The sequence below is a fragment of the Ornithodoros turicata genome, chromosome 5 (assembly GCF_037126465.1).
Source record: "Ornithodoros turicata isolate Travis chromosome 5, ASM3712646v1, whole genome shotgun sequence".
In the NCBI taxonomy this organism is placed as follows: Eukaryota; Metazoa; Arthropoda; class Arachnida; order Ixodida; family Argasidae; genus Ornithodoros; species Ornithodoros turicata.
Genome location: NC_088205.1, coordinates 1,162,697 through 1,180,940, shown reverse-complemented (window position 1 = coordinate 1,180,940; position 18,244 = coordinate 1,162,697). Strand labels below are relative to the sequence as shown.

The 18,244-nt window shown below is 46.8% G+C and overlaps 2 protein-coding genes across 5 annotated transcripts in view; one reads left to right on the top strand and one right to left on the bottom strand.

The window, feature by feature from the left end:
- Positions 1–6,567: 6,567 nt before the first annotated feature.
- LOC135393780 (oxysterol-binding protein-related protein 1-like) overlaps positions 6,568–18,244 on the top strand; it is a 73,129-nt gene continuing 61,452 nt past the window's right edge. Inside the window, exons 1-10 of one of the 4 annotated variants that reach the window (XM_064624040.1) lie at positions 6,568–6,624; positions 11,895–12,084; positions 12,186–12,271; positions 12,350–12,424; positions 12,916–13,027; positions 13,638–13,723; positions 14,165–14,309; positions 14,373–14,485; positions 16,936–17,009; positions 18,102–18,165. In XM_064624040.1, coding sequence (XP_064480110.1) covers positions 11,916–12,084; positions 12,186–12,271; positions 12,350–12,424; positions 12,916–13,027; positions 13,638–13,723; positions 14,165–14,309; positions 14,373–14,485; positions 16,936–17,009; positions 18,102–18,165 — 924 coding nt within the window. In that variant the 5' untranslated portion in view covers positions 6,568–6,624; positions 11,895–11,915. Of the gene's footprint in view, positions 6,625–11,278; positions 11,438–11,644; positions 11,664–11,781; positions 11,801–11,894; positions 12,085–12,185; positions 12,272–12,349; positions 12,425–12,915; positions 13,028–13,637; positions 13,724–14,164; positions 14,310–14,372; positions 14,486–16,935; positions 17,010–18,101; positions 18,166–18,244 lie in introns of those variants that run through there. The other 3 variants (XM_064624039.1, XM_064624041.1, XM_064624042.1) reach the window with 3 other exon arrangements.
- On the bottom strand, positions 7,612–11,104 carry LOC135393781 (ATPase inhibitor mai-2, mitochondrial-like). Its single transcript, XM_064624043.1, has 4 exons — positions 10,995–11,104; positions 10,668–10,722; positions 10,379–10,468; positions 7,612–7,929 (listed from the first exon to the last, which is right to left on the bottom strand). The coding sequence occupies exons 1-4, from the start codon at positions 11,075–11,077 to the stop codon at positions 7,789–7,791; spliced, it is 369 nt and encodes a 122-aa protein (XP_064480113.1). The 5' UTR covers positions 11,078–11,104; the 3' UTR covers positions 7,612–7,788.

Below are 18,244 nucleotides of genomic sequence, written 5' to 3'. Positions count from 1 at the left end.
CGGCGATATTTTGGTGCTTGCGCTACAGGCGCTCGTTGCCAAGCAGACGAAACATGAACTCGCATTCTCCTCCTTATCCGCATTCATCCCGTTTCCAACTTCGTCGGCGATATTTTGGTGCTTGAGCAACTGGCGCTCGTTGCGAAGCAGACGAAACATGAACTCGCATTCTCCTCCTTATCCGCATTCATCCCGTTTCCAGCTTCGTCGGCGATATTTTGGTGCTTGAGCAACTGGCGCTCGTTGCCAAGCAGACGAAACATGAACTCGCATTCTCCTCCTTATCCGCATTCATCCCATTTCCAACTTCGTCGGCGATATTTTGTTGCTTGCGCTACTGGCGCTCGTTGCCAAGCAGACGAAACATGAACTCGCATTCTCCTCCTTATCCGCATTCATCCCGTTTCCAACTTCGTCGGCGATATTTTGGTGATTGAGCAACTGGCGCTCGTTGCCAAGCAGACGAAACATGAACTCGCATTCTCCTCCTTATCCGCATTCATCCCGTTTCCAACTTCGTCGGCGATATTTTGGTGCTTGAGCAACTGGCGCTCGTTGCGAAGCAGACGAAACATGAACTCGCATTCTCCTCCTTATCCGCATTCATCCCGTTTCCAACTTCGTCGGCGATATTTTGGTGCTTGAGCAACTGGCGCTCGTTGCCAAGCAGACGAAACATGAACTCGCATTCTCCTCCTTATCCGCATTCATCCCGTTTCCAACTTCGTCGGCGATATTTTGGTGCTTGAGCAACTGGCGCTCGTTGCCAAGCAGACGAAACATGAACTCGCATTCTCCTCCTTATCCGCATTCATCCCGTTTCCAACTTCGTCGGCGATATTTTGTTGCTTGCGCTACTGGCGCTCGTTGCCAAGCAGACGAAACATGAACTCGCATTCTCCTCCTTATCCGCATTCATCCCGTTTCCAACTTCGTCGGCGATATTTTGTTGCTTGCGCTACTGGCGCTCGTTGCCAAGCAGACGAAACATGAACTCGCATTCTCCTCCTTATCCGCATTCATCCCGTTTCCAACTTCGTCGGCGATATTTTGTTGCTTGCGCTACTGGCGCTCGTTGGCAAGCAGACGAAACATGAACTCGCATTCTCCTCCTTATCCGCATTCATCCCGTTTCCAACTTCGTCGGCGATATTTTGTTGCTTGCGCTACTGGCGCTCGTTGCCAAGCAGACGGAACATGAACTCGCATTCTCCTCCTTATCCGCATTTATCCCGTTTCCAACTTCGTCGGCGATATTTTGTTGCTTGCGCTACTGGCGCTCGTTGGCAAGCAGACGAAACATGAACTCGCATTCTCCTCCTTATCCGCATTCATCCCGTTTCCAACTTCGTCGGCGATATTTTGTTGCTTGCGCTACTGGCGCTCGTTGCCAAGCAGACGGAACATGAACTCGCATTCTCCTCCTTATCCGCATTCATCCCGTTTCCAACTTCGTCGGCGATATTTTGTTGCTTGCGCTACTGGCGCTCGTTGCCAAGCAGACGGAACATGAACTCGCATTCTCCTCCTTATCCGCATTCATCCCGTTTCCAACTTCGTCGGCGATATTTTGTTGCTTGCGCTACTGGCGCTCGTTGCAAAGCAGACGGAACATGAACTCGCATTCTCCTCCTTATCCGCATTCATCCCGTTTCCAACTTCGTCGGCGATATTTTGTTGCTTGCGCTACTGGCGCTCGTTGCCAAGCAGACGGAACATGAACTCGCATTCTCCTCCTTATCCGCATTCATCCCGTTTCCAACTTCGTCGGCGATATTTTGTTGCTTGCGCTACTGGCGCTCGTTGCCAAGCAGACGGAACATGAACTCGCATTCTCCTCCTTATCCGCATTCATCCCGTTTCCAACTTCGTCGGCGATATTTTGTTGCTTGCGCTACTGGCGCTCGTTGCCAAGCAGACGAAACATGAACTCGCATTCTCCTCCTTATCCGCATTCATCCCGTTTCCAACTTCGTCGGCGATATTTTGGTGCTTGAGCAACTGGCGCTCGTTGCCAAGCAGACGAAACATGAACTCGCATTCTCCTCCTTATCCGCATTCATCCCGTTTCCAACTTCGTCGGCGATATTTTGGTGCTTGAGCAACTGGCGCTCGTTGCGAAGCAGACGAAACATGAACTCGCATTCTCCTCCTTATCCGCATTCATCCCGTTTCCAACTTCGTCGGCGATATTTTGGTGCTTGAGCAACTGGCGCTCGTTGCCAAGCAGACGAAACATGAACTCGCATTCTCCTCCTTATCCGCATTCATCCCGTTTCCAACTTCGTCGGCGATATTTTGGTGCTTGAGCAACTGGCGCTCGTTGCGAAGCAGACGAAACATGAACTCGCATTCTCCTCCTTATCCGCATTCATCCCGTTTCCAACTTCGTCGGCGATATTTTGGTGCTTGAGCAACTGGCGCTCGTTGCCAAGCAGACGAAACATGAACTCGCATTCTCCTCCTTATCCGCATTCATCCCGTTTCCAACTTCGTCGGCGATATTTTGGTGCTTGAGCAACTGGCGCTCGTTGCCAAGCAGACGAAACATGAACTCGCATTCTCCTCCTTATCCGCATTCATCCCGTTTCCAACTTCGTCGGCGATATTTTGGTGCTTGAGCAACTGGCGCTCGTTGCGAAGCAGACGAAACATGAACTCGCATTCTCCTCCTTATCCGCATTCATCCCGTTTCCAACTTCGTCGGCGATATTTTGGTGCTTGAGCAACTGGCGCTCGTTGCCAAGCAGACGAAACATGAACTTGCATTCTCCTCCTTATCCGCATTCATCCCGTTTCCAACTTCGTCGGCGATATTTTGGTGCTTGAGCAACTGGCGCTCGTTGCGAAGCAGACGAAACATGAACTCGCATTCTCCTCCTTATCCGCATTCATCCCGTTTCCAACTTCGTCGGCGATATTTTGGTGCTTGAGCAACTGGCGCTCGTTGCGAAGCAGACGAAACATGAACTCGCATTCTCCTCCTTATCCGCATTCATCCCGTTTCCAACTTCGTCGGCGATATTTTGGTGCTTGAGCAACTGGCGCTCGTTGCCAAGCAGACGAAACATGAACTCGCATTCTCCTCCTTATCCGCATTCATCCCGTTTCCAACTTCGTCGGCGATATTTTGGTGCTTGAGCAACTGGCGCTCGTTGCGAAGCAGACGAAACATGAACTCGCATTCTCCTCCTTATCCGCATTCATCCCGTTTCCAACTTCGTCGGCGATATTTTGGTGCTTGAGCAACTGGCGCTCGTTGCCAAGCAGACGAAACATGAACTCGCATTCTCCTCCTTATCCGCATTCATCCCGTTTCCAACTTCGTCGGCGATATTTTGGTGCTTGAGCAACTGGCGCTCGTTGCGAAGCAGACGAAACATGAACTCGCATTCTCCTCCTTATCCGCATTCATCCCGTTTCCAACTTCGTCGGCGATATTTTGTTGCTTGCGCTACTGGCGCTCGTTGGCAAGCAGACGAAACATGAACTCGCATTCTCCTCCTTATCCGCATTCATCCCGTTTCCAACTTCGTCGGCGATATTTTGTTGCTTGCGCTACTGGCGCTCGTTGGCAAGCAGACGAAACATGAACTCGCATTCTCCTCCTTATCCGCATTCATCCCGTTTCCAACTTCGTCGGCGATATTTTGTTGCTTGCGCTACTGGCGCTCGTTGGCAAGCAGACAAAACATGAACTCGCATTCTCCTCCTTATCCGCATTCATCCCGTTTCCAACTTCGTCGGCGATATTTTGTTGCTTGCGCTACTGGCGCTCGTTGCGAAGCAGACGAAACATGAACTCGCATTCTCCTCCTTATCCGCATTCATCCCGTTTCCAACTTCGTCGGCGATATTTTGTTGCTTGCGCTACTGGCGCTCGTTGGCAAGCAGACGAAACATGAACTCGCATTATCCTCCTTATCCGCATTCATCCCGTTTCCAACTTCGTCGGCGATATTTTGTTGCTTGCGCTACTGGCGCTCGTTGGCAAGCAGACGAAACATGAACTCGCATTCTCCTCCTTATCCGCATTCATCCCGTTTCCAACTTCGTCGGCGATATTTTGTTGCTTGCGCTACTGGCGCTCGTTGGCAAGCAGACAAAACATGAACTCGCATTCTCCTCCTTATCCGCATTCATCCCGTTTCCAACTTCGTCGGCGATATTTTGTTGCTTGCGCTACTGGCGCTCGTTGCCAAGCAGACGGAACATGAACTCGCATTCTCCTCCTTATCCGCATTCATCCCGTTTCCAACTTCGTCGGCGATATTTTGTTGCTTGCGCTACTGGCGCTCGTTGGCAAGCAGACGAAACATGAACTCGCACTCTCCTCCTTATCCGCATTCATCCCGTTTCCAACTTCGTCGGCGATATTTTGTTGCTTGCGCTACTGGCGCTCGTTGGCAAGCAGACGAAACATGAACTCGCATTCTCCTCCTTATCCGCATTCATCCCGTTTCCAACTTCGTCGGCGATATTTTGTTGCTTGCGCTACTGGCGCTCGTTGGCAAGCAGACAAAACATGAACTCGCATTCTCCTCCTTATCCGCATTCATCCCGTTTCCAACTTCGTCGGCGATATTTTGTTGCTTGCGCTACTGGCGCTCGTTGCCAAGCAGACGGAACATGAACTCGCATTCTCCTCCTTATCCGCATTCATCCCGTTTCCAACTTCGTCGGCGATATTTTGTTGCTTGCGCTACTGGCGCTCGTTGGCAAGCAGACGAAACATGAACTCGCATTCTCCTCCTTATCCGCATTCATCCCGTTTCCAACTTCGTCGGCGATATTTTGTTGCTTGCGCTACTGGCGCTCGTTGGCAAGCAGACGAAACATGAACTCGCATTCTCCTCCTTATCCGCATTCATCCCGTTTCCAACTTCGTCGGCGATATTTTGTTGCTTGCGCTACTGGCGCTCGTTGGCAAGCAGACAAAACATGAACTCGCATTCTCCTCCTTATCCGCATTCATCCCGTTTCCAACTTCGTCGGCGATATTTTGTTGCTTGCGCTACTGGCGCTCGTTGCCAAGCAGACGGAACATGAACTCGCATTCTCCTCCTTATCCGCATTTATCCCGTTTCCAACTTCGTCGGCGATATTTTGTTGCTTGCGCTACTGGCGCTCGTTGGCAAGCAGACGAAACATGAACTCGCATTCTCCTCCTTATCCGCATTCATCCCGTTTCCAACTTCGTCGGCGATATTTTGTTGCTTGCGCTACTGGCGCTCGTTGGCAAGCAGACGGAACATGAACTCGCATTTTTCTCGTGCTATTATCTGCATCCATCCTGTTTCGCACTTCCCCTACATCTCAGATTAGTGTATGGTGCCAGCATTACATACTGGACACCTTAACGACCTCAGAAAAACAACAGAGGCGTGACCACCATCATCTTACCAGCCCTTGAAGGCAGTCCCTAAACGAAAGCCGTCTGGGACACTTAGGGTTTTGTGCTGGCCCAAGGCATTCTCAGCAGGTCCTACGAAGGGTGCTCACTGGAAAACAGACGGAAAATTGGTTATTGAAATTCCACGTGAATGTCCTCTCCTCAAATTTAAAAGTCACACATTTGTGGCACCATGCGCTATAGGACATCGCCCAAGCAGAAGAACCAGGAACTTCATTTTTCTTGCGCTTCTATCCTGTTTCTAACTTGGTAGGGAACATTTGTTGCTTGCGCCACCGACACTCATTGCAACAGCAACATGAATGACTTCGGGGTGCATAGAGGAAAAGAGCGTGATCGAACGGTATGTGCCACATGCAGTACAGAAGAACTCCAGTGGCTAGCCTAGATTCTATGCTGGCTCTTCTCTGTGAATAACAAAAACCTTTCGATTTCAAGTGTGGTTTGTGTCAGAGGAGTGTGCTTAGGGATTTCATGCTTGTTGAAAATTGGGGGGGGGGGGATTGGTTTTATATCGGAAGCCGCAAAACTGGGTAAAACCGGCCAATATTGGGTGGAAAATAAAAAAAAGCACTTGTTGCATTATAAACAGTGTTGTACGTAGCGCCGTTATTAGTAGCCGCGCTACCGTATCCGTTACTTTTTTCGGTAGCGGAGTAGAGCTCGCGCTACTTTTTTAAACTGGTAACGAAAGAAGTACTTCCGCTACAAATTTGCGGTAGCGCAATCTTTGAGCGCTACCGCTACTTTCCGAGCTGGGGTTCGCGACAACTCGACTTCGACCTATCATCAAACCTCCACTCTGCCTGCCTTCGATCAAGCTGCCCGATATCACAACTCATTCTGGGAAGACCGGGCAAATAGCCGAAAGGAGGGCACAGAGGCCGTTATCTTACAAAGAGGATGTGCCCTCCACGTGTTCCCTATTTGGGATGAACCTTCTTGAAGATTTGGTGCATTGTCGAAGTTGTCTGCAAACTGACGTCACTCCTTTCTGGAGCCGTCCCCGCTAGCTATGAGTCATGACATTCCACATGACACTGCACCACGTGCGCTCAGGTGCTTGACAGTTGCAATTTCTTGTCCGCTGCAATGGAGGGGCCATGGCCTGCTACAGTACAAAACAGTAGCGTGGTGTTCAGATGTCTACTATGCGCCTCGGTGGGAAAGCGTCAAGGAAGCCAACGTCCAGTTTGAAAAAGCACACCATGGTATGTTTACTAAATTCTCGTTCCGGGCAATCCGAGTTCTTTTTGTGACAAAGCTGTTGAGCCTTTTATCGGTAGACTTGCTTTGTGCTTTATTTGCTTTAGAGGAAGAGAAAAAGATATGCAGGATACCGAGTAGGCTTTAGTAAATCTGTAAAAAAACGGTTTTCAAAATTTTAGCCTTCAGGCAACCTACGTGTAACCTCCACTGGACGTCGATTTATTATTTTGAGATATTGTTTTATTTTATTATTTTAAGACGTTTGAAGTAAGTCATCAACGATGCTGTTGTTTATTTCCTAAAACGTAGCGCATGAAGTATCGCGTTACTTTTTACGGGTAACGGTAGCGGTATTCTGCTACTTTTAGGTACGTGTAACGATATCGGGATTTCGTTACTTTTTGCTCAGGTCGCGCGTATCGGTATTGCGCTACCTTTTTCGGGTACAACACTGATTATAAATGAACCTGAGATGCCGAACAGCTGTGCGGAGTGTCCAATGCTTAACATTCTCCAGTGGCCATATTGGTGACTGAATTTGCAAGTTCACTTTCGTGTTTTACCCCAAGTGATCACGATGCATATTAGGGAGTAAAAACGGGTTTTACCCTAAAACACAGGGCCCTAAGCAGAACTTTTGCAATTTGAAATGCAATGCATACAATGCCTCGTGGCCATCAAAACAAGAAACGAGGGGCATTATATGTGTATTTAAAAAAAAAAGGTTCTGCAGTAAGGAATACTCATGAAGTGGATATGGGAACCCTGTAAAAATCTCCTTTAAATGACAGAATATGATACACCCTACACAATGTCCTGGCCCGAAAAAAGGTGCAAGCCATCTACGGCTTGAGCCCCAGCTGCTGCCCCCGTCTTCCGATGCCCATGAACAGGTTCACTCTGATGATGTCACGAAGAGCATCACACTCGCACAAAGCACCAGGAACACACAAGTTGAGAGTGCAAAGAAGATTTGAACACACAGCCTCAACGGTTTTACTTCTGGTGCATTCTTACTTTTACTGAACCATAAACAACTGCTCATGTAGCTTTACAAAGTATATTCCACTAGCTGTTTCACAGATAAGAAACATAACTACACGCTGTCAATTCCTGCTAATCCACAAACAAGACTTCCAAGTATCCTGAGAAAATGTAGACAGCTATTAAGGATGCTCCTTAAGCTTCAGCTCCCTAATTTTCTTCTTGTGTCTTTCGATTTCTTCCTCATGCTGCTTAACCAGTCGCTCATGGTGCTTTATTTCATCTTCCAAGTGCTCTCTCAGCTTGTGAACTTGCGCGTCTGTCTGTAAAACGTCATCAGAAAAGGAATAAGACTCGTAGTGATGGGCCGAGAATGAATGATTCGTTCTTGGTGAACGAATCAGTAGCTTGAACTGAGTGAATCGATTCACCTCCCTTAGAAAGATTCATTCACTGATTCATCTTCAATAAGGGTCCTCAAAAACTACAAGGAAAGAGGAAACATTCCGATTTCAAAACATTTGACAGAGGTCAGCGCGGCGCCATCTATGAATGCAAACCGCAATCGCAGCATGCATCCGCAGTGACGTGCGTATGTGCGCACACGGTGTGTCATATGGTGAGAGCACTGCAGTGCGCAAGCGAGTCTGAATCAAACGAATCGGTCTTAACCTTTTGATTCAGTTTGAGTTGTATGAATCACGGCTGGCTGCTGCTCTCCTTGAGTCGAAGTGACTCGTTTGCTGCGTGTTTTAGATCACTGATTCATGTAGCAGTCCGTTCGCTTCGAACCATTCGAGTTTGGTAGAAAATCTTTGTATGGTTGTGCTTGTGTGGCTCACCAAATCATTGAGTAATCCATTTGCGATGGAGGTCGGTTCGGTTGTGCGCTGTGCTCGTGGGGCTCATTCAATCGTTTTCCGATCCATTCGCTTTGCGCCGGTCGCTGGGGTATAATTCTCTGCGTGACTCGCTGATTCATGGTGTGATTCATTCTCTTGGGGCTATTCACGCTTCGTGGTGTGATCCATGGAATAGTCTGGCCGCTCCTGATCGTGTGAGTGGGAACGGGGCTTGAACTGATTTGCTGATGTTTGGTGTTCCTCAGCTGATCCTTCACGGGGGATGGATCTGTTCAGCACCTAACAAGTTAATTATCTCATTGAGCGCTCGTAATTACCTTAGCAGCCCTGGCGTGCCCGTTCTAAAGAGGGTGCAACCGTTGCTGTGCTTGTTGTGAGGGACTTGGTGTTGGCTCATAGTCACAGCGTAAGTTCAAGGTTGGGGTATATTCCTTGACGTGTGCCATCTTCTGTGAGCAGCCGGGCTCTCAGCGACGCATTTGTGCCAATGAGCGGACTGAATTTTCATCCATATGTTTGGAAGGCAGGGTGGTCGTGCAGTCTGTGAAGTGTGAATGTGAGTAGGCATCTGCAGTGATGGAACTGCCTCAGAGCCCACGGGCGCTGGCGCACAAAAAAGCTGCATTTGGCGCAGAATTTCACAGAATGGCGCACCTCCGCCATATGTATCCCACTGCGTCCCACCTCAATACGTCGTGTTTGCAATGCATACTCTCCACTTTATGGCGAATATCGGGGTTCAGGACATCTGGGAACAATTATCGGCACGTACGGTTTAAGTCCTGAAAGCTCAATTTCTCGCGCTCTCCTTACGCGCCTACACTCTGCGAGCACGCGCGATGTTACGTAGTAGCGGAAAGCGTGGAGCGATCCATAGTACAGGCGCTGGCAACTCCGGAATCAGCGTCGTCAGTTATTCCCATCCACAATTAGTTAAAACGCGGTTGTTTAAAAACAACTCCCATGCAAACGAGCCAATATTCCATCGCAGGCACGTGGCGTGCCCACATGTTCGGTAAATTTGTACAGCCACCTTTCGTCCAGGACGCAAACACTTGATGCACTAACAGTGCGCTTTATTGTTCACAACTTCTCTTTTAAGTACAACAACGTAATATTCGGTTCAGCAGTGACATCCCGGCAGTTTAAGAATCTTCGTCGACTTGGCGGGCTCGGCCGAAACGACACGGCTTGACTCGGCTTTGCTGTCCAGAGGCATCACGAGAATAGACACGGCGCGGGAGCATCGCTCGCGGTTTTTGTTTCGTTTTCATGCGTCCGAACCGGGGCATCTTTGTTCGGCGCAGCTGTGGCGCAGAATTAGGGAAAATTGCTTTTTCGGCGCAGGGTGGCGCAGGCAATCCCAAATGGCGCAAATGGCGCAGCAGTTCCATCACTGCATCTGGGAATTCGATGTTAACGGATTCGATGTCGATTTTCTGAATTACTAGGCATCAGTGGTGGCTCGTCCAGATTCCTGGTTACCGTGTGATACAATACTGGTATATATGACAAGGGCGTGAAAGCTCAACGTGCACGTGGGGACGTAAACACTAAACTGTTCTGTGCACGTCCACTATTTTAGTTCGTGTTTGTTCATTTTTTATGAGTGCCTTGCTGACTGCGAGTATGTTATAACAAGCAGAGATAACCACAGCAACGTGCGACTGCCAGAAGTGCACCTCTCTTCACTGGACTCTTTCTTTATAATAAATGTGAGGTCACCAGTCACGTGACTTGATGTCATTGTGTCACGTGGTGTCGTGACGTCACTGAATCAGTGAACAAATCTTTTGAACGAATCACTAAACGAACTGAATCAAATGAATCGATTCACTAAAAGGAGTCATTTTGCCCATCACTAAATAAGACTGCTGGTCCTACAATACATCCAAAATGATAACCTTACCAGCTTCCTGAAGTATTCTTCCTCCCTCGCTGCCTCCATTTTGCCAAAGGCTCCACCAGCCTCTCGAACACTACCACCACCTCCACCGCCCTGTCGAGTGCAAGGACGACAGAATTACTTATTTCGCGTTTTATGTTTTGTACGTGTATGTTCTGATTCGTACGCTAACACCTCTCACACGGGATACCAATCGCAATGGTCCTTTGAAAACACATTGCGTTATAGTGTGCACAATAATCTTAGGGGACTGTCATATGTAACACATCTTGTGTTTTGGTGTATTACTTACGCGTCCTGATCCACTGCCCCATTCGCCTGACCCAGAGCCACTGAAGCGAACGCTGCTGTAAGAAAACCAAAATTAGAGCCGCACAGAACTGAAACTGTGCCTTCCATTCAAGTGAAAAAACTTCCGCCCTGAGATGTTTACAACTTCGTTTGGCAACTGCGCAACAAAGCACGAGTCTACGTGCGACCCGTGCAGGCTGGCAGGGTGACCCCTACAAGTGTCTCAAAGGGGGCAAATAGTTAACAGTTAATAATTAGGGGCTGCCCATATTTTGCATTGCTTTCCACAGAGAGTAGCTGAAAATAATTGCAAAAAAAGTAAGTTTACCACGAAGCAGGCAAATACCGATAAGCGGCTCCAGTAAGCACACGGGTTCCGATTCTCAGCGCCATGTTTGATGTTGCCAGCATTGCATATTACATTGCCAGCACCTCTGCAGTAAACACAAATAACCGATAAGAATGCTGGAGGCCCAAAACTACCTTCTATTGAATATACAAGAATATTGGTAAATTTTAGAAAATCAGAAAGTTTTATAATTTCAAAGTGTGCTGTTAGCTCAGCTACAAAAAGTTTAGTTTATGATGCGGCTGCTTTTACGCGCAGAATAACCGACCGACCCGCCTCTCTCTACGCGCCAACGCGCCTCTAGCACGAGTTTGTTTGGTGTGTGTTTGAGCGACATTTATTGCATTGTTTGCTGCAATAGTTTTTATTGGTGTAGTGATACAGACGTCGTCTATGTAATTCGCAGTCGTTCTCCAGACCTGGTATGTATGGTTTTGGCACATTGACACGACGATTTGATAATGTTGGATACTGGTTGGACACTCGCCCCCCTCACTGACATTCTGCTCCTGTCTGCTGTTACGTAATCTGTTAGCGCTCGAATTATCTGAGGAGCTATGCGCAGAGCGATCAGCTGTGAACATGGACGACAGGAAGACATATTCTGAGATATTGAGCATTTGGCCTTCGCTGTCATTTCAAATTTGAGTGAGTTACGTGCAAACATTGCTCGAAGAAACACATAGCCTGCAACGCAAAGTGCGCACGAACTGGGGCAGCTCACATGGCCTTCAGCTGTTCCTTTCTTTGGTGGACGCAGTTTTATAATTGCGCGTTATACTTGGGTATTTGTGTTACTTAGCCCCTTTTTCAACATCAAAAGAAAAAGAAAGAGAAGGACAACTGCACAAACATGACTTCGTGATTCCTTCTGTTTAGGACATAGCTTGAGGTGCCCGCATGACGAGGATGAACATTTTACCGGATGATGAAGAAAACTGCAATTTAGAAAACTTGCCGCCAGAAGAAGGCCTTCTGCAAGCTTCGAGATCTGGCAAATCTCAGGTTGTACAGGACCTGCTAGGGAGGGCATTCGCAGGAAGTCTCGCGCTTGACGTGAACTGCAAAGGTAGGTAACCTAATGAGCAAAATAATTTGCGAGTTCCCCGTTATAATTCCGAAGTGTGGTTAGGTATCAGTCATCGTAATCCATTATCTCCGAAATTCTAGGAACTCAGAAAGCAAACCTGGGATGGACACCGCTTCACCTTGCATGCTATTTTGGCCACTTCGACGTTGCGGAGCTTTTATTGAATGTTAGTACTCGGTGTTGACACCGTAACATTACTTGTACGTGCACGTGAGACTTTGTTTATATAAAGATATATCTTTAGCATGGAGCAAATGTTGATGTGGTCAATCACGAAGGGGACACACCTCTGCACAAGGCTGCGTATACTGGGAGAGAGGTGAGGTATAGAAAGTGTAAACATCGAACAACTCGAAAGGGGGTTGCGACACTTCGATAAATGTGGTTCATTATATTGCGCACTAGAGGATTGAAGAAAGAATTCTTCTTCTTCTGGGCGTGTCATACTTGGCAAGGTATAAACCCTCGAAACACACTAACCTGTCAAGCTCTGTCATCAGAGTAGTAACCACGCGACCTTTCGGCCAGAGACGCCTGCCCTCATGTAAGAGCTGGATGAGTTTCTGTATACGTGGGGCCGCTTTTCTGCGCTGTGTCAATTACCCCCTTCATTGCAAAACCTGGAATGCGGGTTGACATGGTCGCAAATAATCGCATTTCATATTTATCCGGAATAACTCGAGACCAAGTGTCGCGACCCTTTTAGTGCTTTAACTGCGTCATGTTTTACGGCGTGCCAATTCCGCAAATGTTTTGGAAAACGGAGCAACGCTACATATTAAGGACCTAAGAAAAGGCGTATTATTTCAGGGGCTGGTCCTGCTACTTTTGAAGCATGGCGCGGATGTCTTTGTTATCAATTGTGAGGGCCTTTCTCCCAAAGGTGTGGCAAAGGACTGTTCAACCGCAAACATTCTTGCAGGTAACCTTACGTTGTACGCGTACTCTTGCGCGTTAAACCACTTTTGCCGAAGCACATCTAATGACGTTCGGCGCAAAATGTTTACCCTCAAACGCAGCTTCTAAGTTAGATATCGAATCATGAAATGTCGTCGTCGAAGCACTGCGCTTGCACAGGTGTTTCCACTGTGCGAGTAACCTTGTCTTGTGCGTGTGCCAGTGTCACATAGTGACATATGCGCACGTAACCACGCGGAAGTATTAAAAAAATGGTGCCTGTGGAGTGGAGGTCACACGTCTGCTTTATGCTAGAGTTGCACCGTGCTTATGTCACCTGCAATCCGAGTGACTGGACATCCCAGAAGAATGAAAGCGCAAATTTCCTAGTTAAAACTATAAAACCCTCAATGCAGGGAAAGACGAGGATGGAACGCAAAAAGAGATGAGGACACGGCACTCAACTGCCAACCAAAGAATTTTTATTTCGCGAAATGAGGCCTTAAATACTTAAGAGCCCTCCTCTCCCCCTTTATTCCCTCTCGTGTCAGACTTCCTGTTTGGAGCCTCGCACTCTGCCCTTAAGGGAATTGTTTGTATTAATGTCTGGCATTAATTTTTGTCGAATCATTTAGGGGCGGAAGTTGCTGATCAGAAGAGGAAATCGGACCGGTTCTTTGCTGCTGCCAAAGAGGGAAATCTGGAAACAATTCAGACTCTGGTACATTACCTCTATTTTATCTCTAGCAATTATCGAGTGATCTTATAGAATCGGTTAGGTAATATGAGAAAACTGTTGAGTACAGACAAAAGGATGTTGATAGACTATCGAGATAGGCATTTTCCAGATTAAAGTGGAACTTGGCTTTTTACTATTATTATTATATCCCCTATAATCTGTATATACTGTATTATAATGTGGAAGCAGTACTGACATTTAAAATTGGGTTATTTGATATCTGAGCACTTTTCAGACTAAGAATTAGTCGAGTAAATTGTCAGTGGATGCCCAACATAGTGGTATAGTATGTTGGGCTTCTGAATGTGACCTTCCCTTTAAGGAATGTAACTGAGTGTCCTAATAAACACACTCAGCGATGGATGTTGTGGGCTATTTAGTTTGCGAGGCGTCACTCTACATATCGATCGACTTTAAACGCAGTTGCGCGGGAATCATCCTCCGAGCATCAACTCTGTCGACAGCTTCGGCAACTCGGCATTACATTGTGCCGCGTACCGAGACAGAAAAGAAGTGGCAATTCATTTGCTCCAGTGTGGCATCGATTCGTCTTTACAGAATGCAAAAGGTACGTGGTGTGATATGCCCCGACATGTCTCATCTCAACGTAAAAGCGGCTCCGTAATTACAGGACAAATTGCAGCAGACATGGCAAGGACAGATGAGATGCGGCAAGTGTTGCACGTAGCTCCATTAAAGCAGTTACGCAAAAATGCTACCAGACACGAGGGACCCCTACTTCGGGTATGGAATTTGCGTCCTCTCGTTGCATTCCCGAATATTGTTTTTATACGCCTCTTCGTGTATGTACGTGTTTATATGAGGGTGTCGAACCGCCAAAAATACGGGTTTGGGTTCATGTTGCCTGGATTTCGTTCCGGTTCAGTTCCAGTTCGAGCGCACCAAAAATCTAACCTTGTCTCAAACCGATCCAACGCTTTCGTTTCTATGTCTTCCATAAAACTTCTTGTACTGGGAAATGCGCGCTTAATTGTGTGCCGCTGTTGTCTGCGCTGACTTTTTTAGTGGTCGGGTACTCCCTTTAGCGAGAGAAATTCGTAGCGTGAATCGATCTGAAACTGTACTGAAGCGTGTCGTAAATAAGTCTGCCAGCCTCGCATTGTCGGAGCTTGGAGCGGTATACTAATTAATCCGCAACACAAAGGCAATATGTCACGACACAATTGCACTGCCAGTAAGCGGAACTACATTTACTTTTCAAACCACAACCTATGAAACAGGCACCGTTCTGCGTACTCTCCATCTCTACCTCTGATGTTTCTGACTCGTTTAATTTTTACTGCTCACGCGTAAAGAGAAATGTTGGGCGATTGCTTAGTTCACATATTTGTCCTAAACAAGTTATATAACTGAAGAGCAGATGCCACAGTGCACGTGTGGGGCGTTAGCAGCGGCACTCACGAGAACAACTGCTCAAAAACTGTTAAACACCTGTTAAAAAAGCGCGCTGAAAGCATAGTTACTATGTGTCCTCGTTTGACTGCTAAGTAAAAATTTGCGAAATCCATGATATGGAGACCAATGTGTCCTTGTTTGGGGATTAAGAGGCACTTGAACTCTTCCACTCCTTTTATGTCCGAACCATTTATTTGCGAACCGGTTAACGCCATAATTTTTTTGTTTTGTTCCGGTTCGGGTTCGACAGTGTCACGAAAATTGTGGTTCGGGTTCTGGTTCGGTTCTGGCAAAAATAACGGTAGAGGTACGGTTTCAGGTTCGATTCAACACCCTGATTTATATACCTCGTTTATTCGCGTAAATAACTCCCTCTATTTACCCCAAAATGAAGCTTGGTGTGGGGGACGTTAATTACCCGAGGAAAGAAATTTGAATTCCACGCTCCAGAGACAATTAAAATTATCGTTACATTTCAAAGTGTTGGAGTTGTCCATCTTGCAACTTCCTTGTTTTGCGTCTTTCCTGCCACTATTATTTACCGTGTACATTTGGGCACTCAAGCTTCGTGGAGAGAGTTCGTTATGGGAGTAAATATAGCGTATTCTCCTAATCAACCCTAATCAACTCTAATTGGGTTGGCTTTGCGAGCAGCACGTGTTTCTCTCTCATCTGTACGCTACACTTGATTGTTCCTCTTTTATGCTACGGGTACATACCTTAGGAATGTACACTGAGAAAATAACTATACGGCACTAAAATAATCACGGCTCCGAACCATTAGTGTTTACTTGGACCTAAATTTATCACGGAACTGCGGAAGATGCGCATATATTTGTGCAGTCCAGTGTGCTTATCTGGATGTTTATGACAAACAGCAGTCTCAGATGCACTGCTCTTATCAGGCTTTTACTTTACGTGTACTGTCACTGCCATTGTTTCAAGTGATGGGAAGTACTTGAGCACTCGGTGCAGTGGTACAAGCAAAGTTTGCCTTATGCAGAACATGTAGTGATATTATTAGTCAATAGGGAATGCTGCATGATTAGAAACTGGCACTGTAAACAGAAGTGCCGCCAGGATTTTTTCCAGGTATGGGCAGGGCAGGATGCTTAGGGTCGTTTTTTTTTTTAAATTCCGCGTTACCGCAGCGAAGCAACTGCGCGACGTACAGACATGGGCAGATGGAGAGAGGACAGCAGGAAGGAGCAGGGGACAGGAGGGTCCTGGGCCGACTTCGAGGGCCAAATTGTGTCGTTGAATATTCTGCGGGGTGTCTACCAACTTGGAAAACAGGGAATTATTGGGGAATTTTGATGTGACTGGAAAAGTTGGAGGGGATTGTCGGGGAATTTGTCAAAAAAGCAGTTGAAGTCGGGGGGAAAATGGCAGACAAGCGCCGTGACGATGCGCAGCGACTCGCGAGTGCTGACGAGAGGTTGAGTGGTCCCACCACAGCTACGTTGCAGCAAGTAGCAGTTCAAGCAGACAAGCTCAGAGGCAGAGAAGTAGGGCAGTTCTACTCATTTCTCAATAAGTGATCCGTTTTATGGATCTGAATCAGAACGTAACAGTAGGTACCAAGTTCCCTTTTGTTTGGTCAGGGAATTCGGTTGAAATAGTTGGTGAAAACCTGGAAAAATGGGGGAATTTGAAGGATACAGTTCAGTAGACACCCTGTTCTGTCACTAGCGCAAGTGCAGCAACATTAGGTGGGGTGCACGGAGCGTCGCGAGTATCCGAGTTTTGCGTTAACCTCATCTACTTTTTTTCTTCAGAGGAAGCGGTTTCTGGGACCACGTCTCGTTTGGGCTGTGCTTGACAGAGGAGTGCTATCATTCTTTCGTTCCAGGTACATTCTTTTCTATGAAGCACATTTTAAAATTGAGTGATTAGTATTTCACGATTGATTATAAAGAGCAGTAGTGAAAGTGTAACAAAAATTTCTTATTGACCGCAGAGACATACACTCACTGTTGGTACTGTGGATAAAGTTTTCTATACCCTGCGCATAAAATTCTGCTATCTGAGAGTTCAGCCAGAGAGTTGAAAACAGCACTGCTGTTTTCAACAGTTCAGTTGCTTAGGCTCGTTTATATACAAGCACGATAGTCACTAGTTGAGGGGTTCCCTCCCTGCGCACATATATGTGTAACGTATTTGCGCGAATTCGAGACAACCCCCATTCTGAAACCGCAAAAACAAGAAGAAAAACTGCTGTTTTCTTTCCTTCTTTCTTTGGTTAAACCATTTAGCAGAATACAGAGTCAGATATGGGACTGTTAGGGCGGACCATGCTGATAACTTTATTGCGGTACAATGTCAATGGTACGATCGTGGGTGATCTGGATCTCGGGAATTATACAACTTCTTTACCAGTCCTGACCGAAATGCCTATCTTTCCCATGTATTACAGTTCAGATGATACGAATGTGTTTGCTTGCCTTCGCAGATGATACTAACTAGCTGAGGAGGCAACGGAGGTCGTTCCCCTCATATCATGTTACGCAGTGCAAGCAATCGCTGGTGGAGGAGATAAGATTGAAGGGATTAGACAGCCCTAACCTCCTCATCTTATCTCCGTTTTGGACTTTTTACCTTCTTATCCTCCCAACGATAAATGGTGTGACATTGCGCTCGTTTAGGAAAGGCTCTTCTGCCAACATAAGAAAGACTCGCTAATCTGCAGTGGAGCTCAGTGGAATTGTAAACTTTTGGCACGATTGTTTTTGCTCATTTTATCGTTTTAAATAAAAGTTGCTGTGAACAGTGTTCTAATTATTGTTGTACCACGTAGAAATGCAGATTTTTGACACGGCCTTGTCATCTGTTCCGTTGTGTAGTAAAACGAGTCTAAAGTAATTGTCAGAAATCCTAAATCGATCGTACATACAACGTCAAAACCATCAATGCCGATTGATGCGTCTCTATTTTCTACTTTTAGAGCCGATGCAGTTTCGGGTACAAAGAGGAAACGATTTCATTATCTGGATGGTGCACACGTTGAGGTGAGTACGAAGATACGATGTCATCCGACGGCTCTCATTAATTTAATATGCCAAAAGGTCTAATGTGTGTTGCTGGAAC